General features: G+C 63.9%; 1 protein-coding gene across 2 annotated transcripts in view; it reads right to left on the reverse strand.

Annotated features, from left to right (window-relative positions):
- Positions 1-18,313, reverse strand: part of Uhrf1 (ubiquitin like with PHD and ring finger domains 1) — a 32,927-nt gene that overhangs the window by 2,131 nt on the left and 12,483 nt on the right. Inside the window, exons 5-18 of one of the 2 annotated variants that reach the window (XM_077796616.1) lie at positions 14,764-15,024; positions 14,021-14,181; positions 12,478-12,693; positions 10,043-10,143; positions 9,771-9,957; positions 9,101-9,224; positions 8,908-9,015; positions 7,906-8,010; positions 5,780-5,886; positions 3,186-3,348; positions 2,956-3,093; positions 1,747-1,870; positions 1,535-1,680; positions 83-181 (exon numbers count right to left, since the gene is read on the reverse strand). In XM_077796616.1, the coding sequence (XP_077652742.1) occupies positions 83-181; positions 1,535-1,680; positions 1,747-1,870; positions 2,956-3,093; positions 3,186-3,348; positions 5,780-5,886; positions 7,906-8,010; positions 8,908-9,015; positions 9,101-9,224; positions 9,771-9,957; positions 10,043-10,143; positions 12,478-12,693; positions 14,021-14,181; positions 14,764-15,024 (2,040 nt within the window). Of the gene's footprint in view, positions 1-82; positions 182-1,534; positions 1,681-1,746; positions 1,871-2,955; positions 3,094-3,185; positions 3,349-5,779; positions 5,887-7,905; positions 8,011-8,907; positions 9,016-9,100; positions 9,225-9,770; positions 9,958-10,042; positions 10,144-12,477; positions 12,721-14,020; positions 14,182-14,763; positions 15,025-18,313 lie in introns of both variants that reach the window. The other variant, XM_077796615.1, reaches the window with a different exon arrangement.

The following is an 18,313-nucleotide window of genomic DNA, read 5'->3' on the forward strand; positions in this document are numbered from 1 at the left end:
GAGGCCAGAGCCACCAGCAGGACCTGGGGAAGGGACACTGGGCAGACAAGCTGTGGGCAGGGGTGGCTCCTCTCGCCCTCACCTTGCACACGTTGTGCTGGCACACGGTGGTGACGGGCCGGAACACCAGCTCCTGGCAGCAGATGCACTGGAAAGTCTCCTCCACCTTGCTCAGGAACACCTGAAACCAGGGGGCGTGAGCCGCAGGCCTGGCTGGCAGCCACCCTCCACGGCTCTCGGGAACCAGAGGCACCACGCTGCCCAGGGGCCGTGGCCAGACCTCCGTCATTCGGAGGACAGGCCCAGAGAGGCCCGGGGAGGTCCACAGAGCAGGCCAGCTCCGCGGACCACGGGGCCAGAGCAAGCGGGAAGACAGGGGGACCTCCAGGGTACCCAGCCCCAGCCCCAGCCCCGCCCTGGGGTCTGCAAATATGTCGCCTTACAAGGCCCAAGGAGTGTGCAGATGGGTCCAGGAGGAGACACCCACCCCACAGGGTGCCTTGCGGTGCTGGGAAGGGGGTCAGACAGGCTCCAGCCCCAGGTGCCCCAGGAGGCAGAGGCCCTGTGACCACACAGGCACCTTCAGAAACAGAAAAAGGGGCTCGGGGTTCTCCCCAGAACCACCAAAAGAACCCGTCCTCGGGTGGGCGAGGCTCCGCTGTAGGGCACTGGCCTGGCACGTGTGACCCCTGGCTCGACCTGGGTTCGAGCCTCAGCACCGCATAAAAAATAAATAAAAATAAAGGAGTTGCATCCATTGGGATAAAAAAGAACCAGTCCTGGCACACCTGACCTTGGCCCCATGGCCTCGGTGGCCTCTGGGCCTTGGTACCTGGCAGCAGAGGCCGCGCTGTTCAGGCCCCTGGGCCACTCACAGCGGCCCCCGGCGGACCAAGCCCGGAGGACGAGGACGGACTCCCGCAGGGCACCCCCAGGGCAGGTCTCAGGCTTGGGGTGATGCTGAAGGTGACCTGAGGATAGCCAGCTCCCGCCAGGGCAAAGATGGCAAAGATGCCCCGACGGTCACTCACAGCGACCCCTCAAGGTCACTAGCCCGCTGAGGGCAGAGGGAGCAAAGGGGATGTCCCTGGCTGGGTGGCTCCTCAGGAAGCCAAAGGAAGAACCAGCCACCACCCCAAAGTCCCTAGGATGGCCCTAAGGGAGCTGAGCTGGACCTGCAGCTCGCGGCCTGCCTGCGGGGACACAGCCACGCCCAGGTGTGTGCCGGAGGGAAGGTGCCCGGCGGGGCCCAGCCAGGGCGCCTGGGGCTCACCACAGGGAAGGGCACACCGCACGGGCCACAACACAGGGACACTGCAGCCGGGTGTGCCAGACCCGGCAGGACACACTGCAGGTCACCCCTAGGACGTCCAGAGTCTCAGCCAGAGCCAGAGCCAGCCTGATGGGCTGCGAGTGGCGGGAGCCGGTGGGGGCAAGGATGGGGGAAGTGGGGAGGACACGTCCCACCCCAATGTCTCTGAACTCTGTGCTCACACACGCTAAGTGACAGCTGTGGGTGACATCTCCTACTCACCGGGCCGTCCTTGAGGGAGCGGAGGACCTCACCCCACAGCTTGGCGTTGGCCTTGTCCTCGCCGATGAGGCTGCGCTGCTGGGCCGTCAGGCTGTAGGGCTCCAGCCTCGTCTTCTTGGCGGCGCGGGTCGCGGGACCCCCCTGGCCTGGGGGAGAGAGGGGTCAGGAGCGGCGGGCACCCCTGCAGGGCCGCGGAGCTCGGCGGTACCCACCTGTGGACTTCCGCTTCCACTTGCCCTTGCCCTGCTGGGGGGACGCGCGGCCCGCGGCTGCCCTCTTGCGGTTCTCCTTCTCCCTCTCCCTGTTGGCCAGGGCTTGCAGGTAGCCCTCGGGGTACTGGAGGGGGAAGGGCAGGGGGCGGTTTCAGGCTGCGGACCCTCGAGCGGTCACGGGCCCACCAGAGACGGGCCCATGTGCGCTGCTGGGTGCACCCCCGGCCCTGCCTCCACAGGCACCGGATGCTACCCCCGGAGCAACTCGGGTGGATGGGGACAGCTCCGCCCAGCCCAGTGCCACCCCTGGAGAAGGCAGCAGGACGTGGAGGAGCGCCCACCTGGCCCCACCCGGGACTGCCCCGCCAGGTGGGACCGCTCACCTGCGCCCCAGCCCAGGCAGGCACCTCACACCAGGCCCCACTCGGCCCTGGCCGTCCCGTGACCTGGCGCCACAGGAAGCCTGGCCCACGCACCGCAGCCCACCAGCTGGCGCCAGGCGGAGTGGGCTCCTCACTCCCGACCACACGGATTGGTTGTCACCCTGGCTCCAAGGCCACCCACTCCCCTCCGACTCTCCAGTGTTGTTTATCAAGAAACCCTGGACTCCGACCCTGAAGTCCCCAGTTTTCAGTCCTGGGAACATTTCAACGCAGGGACACGGGGCTAGAGCCCAGGAGGTGCACGACACCCCGTCTGGACAAGCACAGCAGCTGCGGCCTCTTCGACATGCTCGGGGAGCAGCAAGAACAGTCACAAGACTCCTGCTCCTGCAGGAGCTGAAGTCCCCCTCCCTGCATCTGCCATTCCCGTCCCAGCGCCCGGGCTTCTGAAATTCCCCTGCTGCACAGACACGTCCAAATGACACCCCTTGTGACCCCCAGGGGTAGGTGCTATCAGGTTCCCACTGGCAATGAAGATTCCTTAAACAGTCCTGGCCTTCAGCTGCAGCCCCGAGGGGAGGAGCAGGACCCCTCCCAGCGGCGGGGCAGGGAGCTCCCAGGGCTGTCCTCCCTACAGCACAGCCACAGTCTGCTCTGCCCCAGGATTCACGCATGAGGACCCAAGTGCCACCTGCACCTTCGACACCAGTGGCCAGAGCACTGAGGGCCACAGCCAGCAGGGAAGCCCAGCCGGGTGCCCCGTGGGCCGCAGGGTGGCCGACATGCAGCACGAGCTCAGGCCCACAGTGGCCCGGCTAGGACGCACCTGCATGGTGAGCCCCAGCCTCTTGATGCGGTCCTTCCCCTCCTTGGTCCAGGGCCCAGGCTCGTCGTCGTCCCTCCGCAGGAGGTAGCGCCACACCAGGAAGCCCGACTTGCCCTTCTCAGGCCAGTACTTCACGACCTGCGGGGGGGCAGCCATCAGGCTGGGCCAGGCCAGGACGTGGGAGGCCCTCGGGGCCTGGGCGCGGGGCCTGGCCGCCTGCGGTGGCTCACCTTGTAGATGCCGTCGTAGCGGTTGCCCTCGGCGGGCGCGTACTTGCTGTGCTTGCCGCCCTTCATGTTCCGCACTACTCTGACCGGCTTCCCCGACCGCCAGTCCTTGGCCTCAGCCCCTACTCGGTCGTTGATGGGGGCACTGCAGTTGAGAGCCAGCGCCCTGCGGGGACAGTCGGGCCACATGGAGACTGGAGCACACCCCAGGAGGGGCAGGAGCCTGAGCGGGGACTGGTGCTGCAAACCCGTCCCTGCAGGTGGGACTACTGGGGTGAGCCTGCTGAACCTGGGGGCGTGGTGATCACAGCCAGCGCAACTGGGAGACCGCAGGAGGGTCTCAAGTTCAAGGCCAGCCTGGGCAACCTAGAGGCTGTCACAGAATACGGAGGGCCAGGGCGAGGCTCCGTGGTTGACGGCTTGCCCAGCACAGCGAGGCCCTGGGCTCGGCTCCAGAGCCATTAAAAAACAAAAAGAGACCGGGTGGGCAGGCCACCAGGGGAAGATGGGCGCAGAGACCGAGTACACCAGGGACCGCAGCTGCACAGCTTGGACCTGTGGGGTCCCCAGAGGCCCAGGCCTTGAAGGCTCAAAGTGCAGGCAGCCCATTCCCTCCTGCCATGAGGGAAATGGTTCTGTCCCACCTCCCACTGCCCCTCCTAGAGGCCCACCCAACCAGGGACAGGCACCCCCAGAACCCCGGGCCAGAACCCATCCCGAGGCCTCTGCTACGGCGACAGCGGGCAGAGCGACATGCCGCCGCCACCACATATGGGAATGGACCTAGACAGGTCTCCAGAGAGATCCGCCTTGCATCCCACAGAGCAAGCATGGCCCTGTCCACCCTGGGCCTCCCGCCCCTGGCCTCCCGCTGAGCATGAACAGCTCTTCTCGAGCCTGGATGGTGGATGGAGCCCAACACACCACGTGGCCAGGAGGTGCAGACACAGGAGGCTTCCTGGTGACACAGGGTGGGGCTGGGCACTGCCAGGGCCAGGAGGCCACCTCATCAGGTTGGAGAGAAAAAAGCCACCAGTCTCTAGAGACAGCCCTGTTCTGCAACAGGACTCGAGAGGTTTGTGCCCAGATGTCAGCCCACGTGCGGCGTCTGAGCTGCTCCCTTGGTTTCTGAAAACATGTTTAACAGTCCCTGGGACCAGAGCGCCCCCAAGGAGGGTGGAGCGCCCCCCCCCCGCCCCCCACGGTCTGGCTACGCGGTAACCGTCACTGGCTGCTTGGGGAGACCACGTCCCTCACTCTTCAGTCTCAGAGTAGCACCCGAGGCCAGCAGGGACGTTGACAAGGCTCTCCGTACAGAGCTTTTCAGACATTTGGTACCAATTTGTATTTCTACAAAAACGGAATTCTAGTCCCTGCCTTAGCACTTCTCAGTACTGTGAGCTTTGAAAGAGCGTTTTGGACTTGGAGGGCGATTCCACAGGGAAGTGCCTGGGATCCCGCCCTGCTTCCACCCACAGGGCTCTGGCCGCTGCAGGGCACCGTTCTTCGTGGTCACTGGGCATTTCTTTGAGTTATTTCCAAGTCCTTTGCTTTTGTTTTGAGACAGGGTCACACTAAGTCACCCAGGCGTCTCAAACTTGCAATCCTCCTGCCTCAGCCTCCTGAGGACTTGGGGTTAGAGGTGACAGCCACCATCCCTGACCTGGGTTTCTTCCCAGTGGTGTTTTTCCTTGGTGGAGGGCACCAGGGGTTGAGCCCAGGGGCGCGCCACCTCGGAGCCCCAGGCCCATCTTGTATTTTATCTACAGAGTCTGAGTTGCTTAGCGCCTCACTAAGTTGCTGAGGCTGGCTTTGAACTCGAGATCCTCCTCCTGAGCCACTGGGATTACGCACGCGGCCCCCGCGCCCAGCTTCTTTCAGGTTTTTGGGTTTCTTAAAATATTTTCTCAGTTGTAAATGGACACAACACCTTTACTTCGTTTATTTTTATGCGGTGCTGAGGATCGAACACAGGCTAGGCGAGCCTATTCCATAGGAAATGACAAGAGGCCGGGCTCAGGCTCAGGGGTCGAGCGCGTGCCTAGCACATGGAGGCCCTGGGTTTGATTCTCAGTGCTGCATATAGATAAAATAAAGGTCCATGGGAGAATAAAAATATATACATGAAAATATACATTTAAAAGAAATTTTAAAAGCCCTTTACATAGAAAAAACAATCCTCGTATAGAAGGTGCCCAACTTTCCTCAACGGTCATCAGCCCTGTGTACAGGTGCCACCGAGACACTCTATGCGGTTTAGGTAATGAGATCTCTCGCTCTTTCCTTTAGGCTTTGTGATGAGCTTCATGCCGAGAAGCCCAGCTGTCCCGTGGTCAGGGCGCGGCGACCTCCCGGCCTCTGCAGGGCAGCTGCGAGCCCCAACCCTCACTCACACCGGGTCTGCGGTCCTGCAGCGCGAGGCCCTTGCCCTCAGAGCTGGAGACGATGGCCATCTGGCCATCATGGAGAGCGGCCACTCTGTCCCTCTGATCGACCCCCACGTCCCAGCCAACATGCCCCGCAGGCCTCCTGCACCTGCCGCCAGGCCTAGACCAGAATCAAGGAAAGGGGAGACAAGACAGGCCCCTGGCACGCACCTGTTGGTGTTGGTGAGCTTCTGGTCACAGGACTGCTCTGCAGTCCGCTTATTGCCAGAGAGGTCGCGGCCACCGCTACCTGTGTACGTGAAAAAATTCCCATGGTCCTGCAACAGACGGGAAGGGCGGTGAGCCCCCGCACAGGGCAGGCGGCCTGCAGCCCAGCCACGCGCCCGGCCCAGCCCAGAGAGGAGAGGAGCCAGCCGGGGTGTGGAGGCCAGAACCTGGAACCCTGCTGGGGCGCGTGGCTGAGAGCAGACCAGCCTTCGGAGGCTGAGGCAGGGGTCCCGAGCTCCAGGCAAGACCCATCTCACGGTTAGCAGCAGGACGGGTGTGGCTCAGCGGGGCAGCAGCCCTGGGTTCAGGTCCTAGGACCACCCAAAGTGCAGAACAGCCGGGCTGATCTGAACAGTGCCCAGCGGGACCCAGGGGACCCAGCGACGCCACGGCTGGTCAGGAACCAGGAGCAGGGAAGCACTCCGTCCAGAGGCCCCGGCCAGCGGCAGAGCCAACCGGCCACACCGCAGGACCCATTCCCAGGAGCCCCGAGGGCTCAGCCTGGAGCTGTGGTGGGGACGGCTGTGGCACGGCACACATGTGTGCGCCAGCTGAGGTCTTGCGACAGTCTGGGTCGGAGGGTCCCGAGAGCTCCAGGTGCCTGGGCTGGGGGAGCTGTGGCCTCAACAGTCCCTGCCCACCTGAGGGACCGACTGCAAGGCGAGCAGGTGGGCAGGGGGCGGGGGCGGGGCAGGCTCTGGCAGGGCGACTCCGCCCCATGGCCCTGCTCCCTCTCTTGCTCCCTGGCCGCCTCGGGCTGAGAGGTTCTCCATGGGGCCCTTCCGCCATGATGGCTGCCGCCCCTTGGGCCCAGAGCAGTGGACTTGGCTCCCTGTGGACTATGACATCTGACCCTGAAAGACCAAATCCTCCAAGTTGTTCTTGTCAGGTATTTAGGTCAGAGGGACACGAAACCTGACCGAGACGTGTCCCAAGACCTCCCGTGGCCACGCAGAGCCTCAGACGGGGCCAAACACTGCCCGAGGCGTCTCCCCGCGCTGGTCCAGTCCCTCCCTGGCCAGGACTTCTACAGCCAAGATGCAACCACAACTGCCCCGGCCTCCCGATGCCCCCGCTCACAGCCAACTCAGGGCACGAGGCCTCCCGGGCACTTCAGGGCCTCAGAGGGTGGCAGAGGGCGACCCCACACAAGCATCCCGTCTGGGACGGTCAGGGGACCACCGACAGCCACCGGGGAGTGACAGGAGGAAGCTTGTCCACGCGAAGCCTGGACAGGGGACGGCCACGGCAAGGCACTGGCCCTGCTGCCCCCCAGTGTGCACTGTTCACCATGAGTCTGGGGGCTGGGGGGTGCAGTGGGGGGTGCAGGACGCCCGCCTGCGGGAGGCCCCGGGTCTGACTATCAGCACCACAAACAACAAACCAGAAAGTCAAGGCCCCTCAACAACAAAAAAATATCAAAAAGGAAAATGGACTTGGGGCTCTGAGACTTAACGTGATGTTTCTGGACCACAGTGGACCCCAGGTGACCAAGACTACGGGTGGGGGAGCCCACCTGGGACAGGCACGCCAGCTGAGACTATGTATTCACAACTTAAAAATAAAGCAAGGGGGGCTGGGGACGTGGCTCAAGCGGTAGCGCGCTCGCCTGGCATGCGTGCGGCCCGGGTTCGATCCTCAGCACCACATACCAACAAAGATGTTGTGTCCACCGAGAACTAAAAAATAAATATTAAAAATTCTCTCTCTCTCTCTCTCTCTCTGTCTCCTCTCTCACTCTCTCTTTAAAAAAAATAAATAAAAATTAAAAAATAAAGCAAGGGCTGGGGACACAGCTCAGTGGGTAGAGTGGCCACTCACAAGCCCAGGCCCTGCCTGGCTTTGCCCCCAGCACCACAAAGGGAAAGGAGAAAGGGAAACAGCAGGCCGGGCCGTGTGCGCGCCATCCTGCGGCTCGGGAGGCTGAAGCAGGAGGATCTTCAAGATTGAGGCCAGCCTCAGCCATGCAGCAGGGCCCTTTCTCAAAAGGGGAAGGGCTGGAGCGTGGCTCCAGGGAGGGCTGCCCGGCTTCACCCAGTGACTAAATACAACCAGAACACCCCACTCACCACGTCGTCCTCGTAGCCCCCCGCCAGCACCAGCGAGTAGGCCCCGTCATTGCTCCGGCCGTGGATGCCCGCCACATGAGGCCTATGGACACCCGACTCGCTGACCTGCAAACCCAGCAACAAACAAATGGGGGCTGGGGATGTGGCTCCGGCGGTCACGCGCTCGCCTGGCATGTGTGGGGCGGGCGCTGGGTTTGATCCTCAGCACCACATACAAATAAACAAACAAAAACTAACAGATAAACATTGAAAAACTCTTAAAAAAAAAGGCACCTCTGGCCCCAACTGCGGCAGAGACCCCGAGGCCCCTGGACCCCACCACCTGCAGCAGCTCCCGGCCCGGCCAGGCCCAGCCCAGCCCCAGAGGGCACCCCTCCAGCCCGGCAGTGGGCACACAGGAGAAGCTGCGCCTCAGAGGACACTGGCCAACGGCCACCTCTGCCGGGCAGACTCGGGGTTCAGGCAGCCGCTCAGCCCAAGACGTTCAGAGCCTGTCACTGTCAGGCCTGGCTGGCTGCGGGGGCGGGGGACACTGCCCTGCGCTCCTGGCCTGTCTGGACCTGCCGACCCCAGGGATACCCTCCCCTCTGCCACTTGAGTGGGTCTCATCCTGGCCAATTCCACACCAAGAAACCGGGGGACACAGAGTGGGTGGAGGCCAAGACCGCAGCCCAGACCCCCCAGCCCTGGTCAGCGGTGCCAAAGCAGCTGCCCCTCCACCTGGCCCACGTCTGAGGGGGACAGATCCTAGCTGTCCAGTCAACCAGGTGCAGGTGCTGTCACCACAGACTGTGGCCTGGTCCAGAGCAGGCCCCGACACGCACTCAACCCACCCCTGTCCACGGCAGCGCAGGAGCCCCCCCCCGCCCCTCCCCACCAGCCAAGGTGCCCTCGGGGCCTGTCCCAGCACCGCCTGCCACTGCCGGACCTGCAGATGGGCCCGGCAGCCCCGAGGGCTTGGAGGCCAGCACGTGGGGGAGCCTGCGCGGGGACCTCGGGTACCTGGACTCGGAACCGCCACATGGTGCCCACAGGGACGCCAGGGATGGGTCCGTAGTGGTTGGAGGGGACGATGGTGCACTCCTTTGTGCGTCCCACACACGCCATGCCCTGTCCGGCAGGGAAACAAGGGAACCGCGTGTGAGCGCCCGCTGGAGGGGCTCAGGGTGGCGGGCGCGGGGCGGCAGCGGCCTACCTTGCCCCAATCCCGCTGCGAGGACGACGTGGCCGAGGCCATCTTGGCCTTCTTCTTGCTCTCCTTCAGCTTCTCGCCGGCCAGCACCACCTCGCTGGCGTCATTCCGACAGTCGGGGCAGTACCTGTGACCACCTGGGTGTCAGCTGGCGGACGACTGTGGGAGCAGACGCGTCCTTCCGCCTCCAGGCCGGACGCTGCCCTCCCGCACCCATCCTTCTGTGCCCCCCCCAAATGGGGACAGGCATCCCAGGACCCCACTCTGGGTCACCTCGGGGATCTCAACTGCCACATGCAACAGGGTGGACCCCCCGGGGAAGAAGTCCTGTCCACAGCAGGCTCTGGCCCCTGCTGCTGAGGGTCCCTCCCCACAGGGACAGTGAATCAGAAGCCAAATGGGACGGGGCAAGACCCAGCAAGTGCCTCTGTCCCCCAGGGCGGGTTTCCCCACCCCGCTGAGTGGGGGCAGGACAGCAGGGCCCCTGCAGGCAAGAAAGGGGGCCCAGGGCCCAGCAGGACGGCCACCTGCCCCCCGGAACACCGTGGCCAAGAGGCTGCTTTGGCACACACCAGAGCAGTGAGCCCCGTGTCTCTGCCGAGTCCCAGACCCACGGGGGGCTGCAGAGAGCCCCCGCGGCCACCAGCCACACCTCGGGCTGCGGCCCACTCACCACTCGGGTTCGATGGGCACGCTGCTGAGGGGCGGGTTGAGGCAGTCCAGGTGGAAGGCCATGTCGCACTCGTCACAGATCAGCTGCCTGTCGGGGTGCTCGCGCCCCCCGCAGCTGTGGCAGGCGCAGATGCGGCACAGCTTGTTGGGGTCGTCCTTGCAGTGCTTGCAGGAGGGGCCGCTCTTCCCTGCACAGTGAGGCGGGGTCAGGGCGCGGGGCGGCCGGCGCACGGCCCGAGCCCCCAGGCCGCGTGCGCCCAGGCCCAGACTCACGTCTCGTGAGGTTGTCGGCCACGGGGCTCCCGCGGCCAGGGCACTCGATCTTGAAGACTTCGTCCACAAAGGCGATCCGACAGTTGTTGAGAGCGTCACCTCTGGGGGATGACAGGGGAACATGAGAACATTCCACCAGGTTCCTCACCGCCGGCTCACGGCTGCCGCTACGAGGGCCAGGAGGTGCCCAGGGCCTGGCGCACCTCCTGCCCATCCAATCCCTCCTGAACCGCACGAGGACATGGCAAGCCAGTGTCATCCTGTGGCGCACCTGGCAGGTGGTGTGCACCGCGGGAGCTGGAGCCTGACTCGGGCTCTCCACCAGAGCCACCACGGAGTCTGACCCACCTGCCCGGAAAACACCCAAGAGCCCCTTCTGTCCAGTAAACGATGTAGGACTGACACGGCCATCAGCCACACCCAGGGGGGACAACGTGTGAGGCTGACGTTTCCAGAGTCCATGTTTAGAAGGAGACGCAGGCAGAAGTGCACGTCCCCCACACACGTCCTCAGCACGGAGCGAGGGCAGAGGACGGGCCAGGGAGCGAGGGCAGGGGACGGGCCAGGGAGCGAGGGCAGGGGACGGGCTGAGCAGCCCCGGGGCCCAGTGCTCTGCTTCCGCCCAGGCACCCAGCGCGCGCACCCATCCTTGGAGACAGACGCAGCAGGACAGGTGACCAGCTGCCAGGAAGACGTCTGATCATAACATGGACACACTGAACAGCCAGCCTCGGCGGGAGGTGCCAGGAGAGCAGGAAGACCCCCCCCACAGCCAGGCACTCCCCCTCCCTTGCCACCGATAGAGGGCACAGCGAGAACACGACCCGAGCACCCGCCAAGAGAGCCAGCCTGCAAGAGGAGGGCGTCCACCCTGAGCAGCACAGAAGAGTCACCAAGAGAGGTCACATCCTGGGCCAAAAACGCACTTCAAGACTTAAAACCACACAGAGATGTTCCTTGACCGTGAAGAAGTCAAACAAGAATCACTAATCAAAAGACAATGGGAAGCCAAGCAGGCAACCCCGGAGGCTTGGGAGGCTGAGGCCGGATCATGAGTTCAAAGCCAGCCTCAGCAACTTATCAAGACTCTAAGAAACTTAAGACCCCGCCTCAAAATAAAAACCAAAACAGGGCTGGGATGTGGCTCAGTGGTCAGGTGCCCCTGGCTTCAATCCCAGGTACCAAAAAAAAAAAAAGAATGGGAAAACCTCTAAGCAACAATCTTCAAAATCAGCCACAAGTCAGAGAAAGTCTCAAAAAATTTAAAATGCAATTAAGAAAACCAGTGGTGGGCGAGGTCGTGGCTCAGTGGTGGGGCGCTTGCCTGGCACGCGTGAGGCCCTCGGTTGGACCCCCAGCACCTCGCAAAAACAAAAAATAAAATAAAGGAAAGCACTGTTCAACGCCATGGTCTACAGTCCTACGTCCAGCCCTAGAGAGCAGGGCCGCCCGCAACAGGCCAGAGCAGGCTGCCCAGAAGGCCCATGAGAGACGGAGAGAACCACGGGACACGACAGCTGGTCCCACAGACGGGGAGGGTGGCCCTCGAGAGGGCCGAAGGAGGAGCGTGGCCCCTCTGCTCACAGGAAAGGGGCAACTCCTTCAAAACTCCAGGCACCCCGACTGGACCGCAGCAGCCCAGGCCGGACGGCCTCTGGACCATTCAAGAAACCGGATTCATAAACACAGTCTCCTCAAAAGTATCCAGACCCCCACGGTCACCCCAGAGCCTAAAGAGGATGGGCATCGAGCTGCCCAGCTTTAGCAGGAGCAGGGGAGCAAGCGCGGCCTGCTCATGTCCTGAGGCCAGTGCTGACCAGACCAGCGACCGCCACACCAGGCTCGCACACTGACCCTGCTCCTCGTGAACCCGCCAGCGGGAGACGGGCATGGGGCCCTGGCTCGGTCCCAGCACCACAGAAAACAAACAAACCTCAAGACACCCACGCGCCCCAGCCAGTGGACGGCTGGGACAGTGGTCCTCCTGCCAGGGGACACTGGTCAGCAGCTGATATAAGCAACAGGAGCGTGTGTCCCCAGGAAGTCAAGCAGAAGGGGAAGCTGACCGCAGAGACCACCTACCACCACACCCCCCCACCGACGGGACGTTCTTGGCACCCAGAGGACACTGCTGCTGGCTGGAGGGGGGGGCCACGAGAGGGTGACAGGCCAGGTGCCACACAGGCCCTATGGTCCCAGCAACGCAGAGGCAGGAGGACCCCTCAAGCCTGGGAGTTTGGGAGCGGCCCGAGGGAGGCATGAGACCTCATCCCTACACACAGGAACGGAGGGCAGCCCAGGCGGGGGCCCCCTGAGGGCTGGCGGTCAGGGACCTGCCTCGGCCAGGCCCTGGGCCTCACCCTGCCCTCGGAGGATGGTCAGGAGAGACTGGAATCCCCGCTGAGGTCCCGAGCTGGCCCCGGGCGGCGGCTCACCCGATCTTGACGTTGGCGTACAGCTCCCGCGCGGTGCGCGTCTCCCGCTTCCTGGTGATCTCGGCGTCGTACCAGAAGCCGCGCTCCTTGGGGAAGTCGGGGTTGTAGTTGAGCATGACCACCTGGCCCACCTCCAGCTCCTGCCACTTGAGGATGGTGCGGGCGCGCGCGCGGACGTCCCTGGGCCTCATGGTGACCACGCCGTTCTCGGGGTAGCTGCGAGAAGAGCGCAAGCCTGACATCCTGTGGGACCCGGAGCCACAGGGTGTCAGGCTGGGCCCTCAGCCGCCACCAAGGCTGGTGCAGAACAGGCTGCACTGCAACACCAGCTGGCCGCGAGAGCCACACTGGAGATGCGGGGCGCACTGGGCAGGCGGCGGTCCTCCCGGAGGCCGGACCCTGACAGGGCTCTGGGCCTGTTTTGGAAATAGTGCGCAGATGGCATCACACCAAGGTGAGGTCACACTGGAGCAGGAGACGGGGACACGCGAGGAGGTGACAGCCTAGGACAAGGACTGCCGGACAAGGGCTGCCGGGCACGGGGACAGGCGGGGGCAGGGTTTCCTCCAGACCCTTCAGGGGCCTGCCCTGCCCACACCTTGACCTCACTCCCACCTCCAGAGGCAGGTGGTGCCACCACCACTGTGGCCGAGAGGCCAACACAGAGGAATCCCGGGGTGGGGCCAGCCTCTCCCGCACGCACGGGGACCTTGGCTCTGCACGGAGTGTCACAGGGAGCCTCCACTCCCTAAGGGCTATCCCCCTAGCCATGTGGAAGGCACCGGACAGCCCAGCTCAAGGAAGCCCCAGGCAGCCCGGGGCCACGCCACGCCCAGCAGGCTGCTCCTGCCGGGCCCACAGAAGGGCTCTCTCCAGGCCACCGACCGTGAGCCACAGGTGCCAATGCGTCTCAATAAAGCTTCACTCAAAAAACAGAAGGTGGCCAGAGTCGGCCCTCGGTCAGTTTACAGACCCCAACAAGAGGACATGGCTCTGGTCCGGCAGGAGCGCCTCGATTCCTTCTCCCCTAACTACAGACCTGAGCTCAGGAGGCCAGACGCTGTCCCGGAAAGGACGGGCCACCAGCAGGAGGAGCCTTGGCGCCACGGTGCAGGTCACAGCTCCCTCCCAGGAAGGCAAGGCCCTCACCCAGTGGCGGGGGCACCTCAAGGGAGGGGCAGAGCCGTGTGTGGTCACGGGTGAGAAGACTGTCCGCAGGCCAGGATGCGCCGGGCCACAGACCCGCCCTTGCTCCCTGCCCTGGACTCCAGGCTCCAGGCCTGGGACGGGGGAGATCCGGAAGTTAAGCCTCCAGAAAGACAGCGTCCTATTAGGTGGCCCAGATGGCCTAGCGCCCACTCAGGGACCACGCCTGCACCTGCTCAGAACCGGGTACACAGCAGGCGCTCAGAGAAAGACCACACGGCACAGAGCTTCTGCTGGGGGAAGAGATGAGATGCCAGTCGGCGTCCCCCACGGCGTGGAGCGTGGCTGGACCCAGAGGCGCGGGCAGCCTAGGGCGCCAGGGCGCCTGGAGACTCACTCGTCGTACTTCACACGGTAAACGATGTCCTCCTCGGGACTCGAGCCGGCGGTGGAGCTGCTGGGCTCGTCCCCAGATGGCGGTCTCTTCAACACCCTGACCACCTGAGCCTCGAACCACGCGCCCATGCCGGTGTCACGGGCGTCCACGTAGTCGTTGACCTGGGGACAAGGACACTGACTTGCCACAGCCACGTGGGAGGGACACTGGGGCTGGGCTGCCCCCTGGGGGCAGTGAGCCTGGCCTCTCCCGCCCCACGTCAGGACACCCACGAGTATCCAGACACTGCCCAGGGTCCTTGGGGCAGAATCACCCAAGACGAGAAGTCCCAGCTCCTGGAGCCACAGCAGCAGACGGTCACCTCCTGGATCCAGTCCTGGCTGCCGGTGGCCTGGAGCAGAGCCACCTGCTGATCAGGAAGCTCTAGAGTAAGGTCTTCCTGGGAGGCACTTCCTGACCCACGAGGGCAGCAAATTCAGAAACGTCAGAGCCACCACACTGGCCCCAGGGGACAGCTACTGCCCCAATGCTAGGCTCCACCCTTAGAGGGTCACCAAGGAATCCCAGAGGACCATGGTCTCCTGCAGGAGCACGAGGACTGCCCTGGCCGCTTCTAGGGCAGGAGCGAAGTGACCAGCAGAGAGGGCAGCCTGAGGGGGTGGGTGGGAGGGAGGAGGGCAGCCTGAGGGGGTGGGTGGGAGGGAGGAGGGCAGGGCTGGCCCCTAGGGGCCCCGCAGCCTCACCTTGTACAGCCCCAGCTCCGTCTCCTCCCAAGTGCTCTCCTCCTGCTGCTCAGCATTGCCTTCCGCCTCGGTGGCCGCCTCCCCGTGGGTGGAGGACTTGTCCGACTCGCTCTGGCCCAGGCCGCAGCCGGAGTCGGTGTCCGAGAGCTCCGCGTCCTTCTCCCTGAGGCCTGGCGGCGGCGCAAGGCTCTGACGGACCAGCAGCTGGATGGTGTCGTTCAAGCGCACGTCATAGTCGAAGAGCGTGTGGCCATCCTCCATCTGCAGACACACCAGGACAGGCGTCCACCACAGGCCCAGGACAGGTCCACACCAGAGACAGCAGAGAAGGCCCCTGGGGTGGGGTGGGGCCGTCCTCCTCTAGGGCGCACTCCTGGTGCCTGGGACACAGCACAGTGGCCGCTGGACACCTAGCATTTCACAGAGAAAACAGTCCCCTCTGCCACAGCTCACACGGGACTCCCAGGACACACCTGGCCACAACCAGGGACACGCGGCGTCTGGGTATGCTGACCACAGTGATGGAGGCTAGGGCTGCTGCCCAGCATCCTGCAGGGCCAGGATACAGCCTGGGAGTCCACGACACACACCCTTGAACACCCCTGGCCGGGAGCCGACTCTGCAGGTCCCTGGGAGCCATTCTGGGGACGGCTGGAGCTGGCCACAGCACCACCCTGCGCGCCACAGACCTGATGGCTCCCTGTGGCTGCTGTGGGGTCAGTGGTGTCCAGGGCACTGAGAGTGCTGAGCCCGCACCTACTCCATGCCAGGGGTGCCCCATCACAACCACCACCGATGCCCCCAGACAGGGCTTCTGGCCCTGCTCGCAGATCGCCTGGGTTCAGAGCCAGAGCCCTGGGAGGAGGGAGTAGGGGAGGGAGGAGGGAGGGGAGGAAAGGAGGGAGGAGAGGAGCGAGGAAGGAGGGGAGGGGAGGGGAGGGGAGGAGGGGAGGACAGGAGGAGGGAGAGGGAAGAAGGAAGGAGGGAGGAGGAAGGAGGGAGGAGGGAGGAGGGAGGAGGGAGGGGGAAGGAGGTGGGGGGAGGGGGAGGAGCCAGCCTCCCTCCTCTGCACATAGCAGCTGGTGGCTCCTGAAGGGGGAGCACACTGGGGCCAGGGAAGGCACAAGGTACCGGAGAACCCAAGGACAGGGGCCCACAGCAGGAGGGCCTTGTGGCCCACACCCCTGTCCCACCTGTCCACGCAAGGCACACACCAGCCCTGGGCACAGGAGCAGCTGGCACAGATGGAGGGGACGTGTCAACAGAAAGTCACGCAGCATGGTCCACACGGCCAGCAACACCAGAGATGGGAGGGACACGCACAAGACCATCCACACCTGGAGCATCCTCAGCCACAAGCAGGTGACACACTGCACCCTGGGATGACCTGAGGACCTGGTGCTCAGCGAGAGCCAGACAGAAATGTCCGGCAGCGTGCAACTCCGGGGGGGGGGGGTGTCCAGGAGTGCAGAGGCCGGATGTGGGGGGCAGCAATGGGTACAGCTCCTGGAGGGGAGCCCCTGCCCTGCCCCCAACAGAACCGGCAGTGCTGACCACTCAGCAACCCAGCCCCCCGCCGTGAGCACAGGAGCATCAGGGCTAATGGTGTGACACTTTCGTGGGAGACACATGTCACTGCCCCTGTCCAACCCACACCATGTCCCACACCCAGGTGAGCCCAGAGGACGCCTCCAGGCAGGCCACAGCTGGGCTGCTGTGCAGGTGGGGCCGAGAAGTTCCACCCCCAACCAACAGAGGGCGAGCCTGGAGAGGAGGCCAGACCGTGCACCCCAGGGCCACACCCCACGGCCAGGCAGGCACTGGCCCCTCACTGCTGCCACATCGAGAGGGCCATTTTCTGGGTGGACGTCCTGGGCAGAGCAATGTTCCTGGCCTCCGCCCACTCTGAGACAGGGGCTCCCCTCCAGTCATGACCACAATGTCCCAGCATCGCCTGCCGTCCCCAGGAGAACCACTGAACACAGGCCCTCACATGTCCACGATGCTCGCTGTCCATCAGAGCAGCAGCAGGACAGCTGGGGCTTCTGCACCCACACATGCCGAGGCCAGCAGCTATGCCCAGAGACACCGGCTCCCACACCCAGGGCCACAGGGCCACAGGGCCACAGGGGGCGCTGAAACCACTGCCCACTGGAGCCAGCAGGGTGGAGGCCCAGACGGAGGCACCGTGCCAACGCAGCAAAGTGGACAAGATGGCAGGAGAGCTCGGAATACAGCCAGGAGCAGCCACAAGGCACACTCCCCCTCTGTCCCATTCACATAGACCAGGGAGAGGAGCCGGTCCAATGGGGACACCATGCTGGGAGTACCCCAGGGCAGGGCGGACCAGGAGACCAGCTGAGGATCCGGCCTGCACCCTAGTCCCCACCCTGTCCCTCTTCTTCCAGTTGTTAGGGACACCCTGCAGAGGCCCGCCCTTCACGGCTGGGTCATGGGCACCAAGAGCAGGTGTGGGGAGACAGGCCAGGCTCCAACTCCTGAACACAGCCACCGCCACTCAGACTCATGCCACGCGGAGAAGCACAGAGCGGCCAGCGCATGCCCAGCCCCCACCACAGCTTGTGGCAGAGAAGCCAGAGACAGGGCACCCCAGCCTACAGGGCGCCCCAGCCTGGGTGGCGATGGGGAGCCTGAAATTCCAACTCAAGGCCAACGACATCAACAGAAGCTATAAAAGCCAAGCCCAGGAAAGGCCCACCTCACGTCAGTCACTCCCAATGTTAAAATTAAGCGAGGCCAATGGTGTGGCTCACCCGGGGCCTGCCCCGGTGCGTCCTGTCCCCGGTGCCAGGCCGGGTTCCATCCCCAGCACCACAGATCCCGTGACCTTCCACAGTGACCTTCCGCAGCCCCGAATGAACCCACACGGAGCCCCGGCCACAGCTTCCGCAGCACGCTGGGCCCGAGGGGAAACTGTCCCGCTGCGTCCGTCATGCGGGCGACACACAGGACGGCGCAAGTTGGTTTTTAACTACTAGCGCAATTTTTCCACGTTAAGTGGACAAATGGGTTGGAACCGATGCCCTTGCCGTCGGAGACCGCGCTGCTGCTGTGGGGTCCCGGAGACCAACTGAGCTCAGGATGCGCTGCACCCCCCCCCAGCCTCCCTCCTGTCCTCCTGACCCACATCCTAACTCCCTCCAGGGGTCTGTGCTGGTCTTGACTGCAGTACTGGGCACTGAGCCCAGGGGCTCCACCACTGAGCCACACCCCTAGCCATTTGGAGGCATGGTCTCCCTCTAGTTGCCCAGGCTAGCCACCAACCTGCGACCCTCCTGCCTCAGCTGGGACTGCATGCAGGCCGGCCACCAGGCCCGCCAGCACCCATCCGCTAATCTTTCCAAGAAGCCGGCCTCACTCTGTTCTTATCGCATTAGTGTCTGTTCTCATCTTTACTCCCTCTCTTAAGTGCTTTGGAATTACTTTTCTGGTCTTCTCTCACTTCTTCGGATATCGCATCAATTCTAAGCTTTTCTTCTTTTCAAATACAAACTCCATGATGCTAGAAGCTTCTCTCAGAGCTGGGTGC

This window comes from Urocitellus parryii, chromosome 3 (assembly GCF_045843805.1).
Source record: "Urocitellus parryii isolate mUroPar1 chromosome 3, mUroPar1.hap1, whole genome shotgun sequence".
Classification (NCBI taxonomy): Eukaryota; Metazoa; Chordata; class Mammalia; order Rodentia; family Sciuridae; genus Urocitellus; species Urocitellus parryii.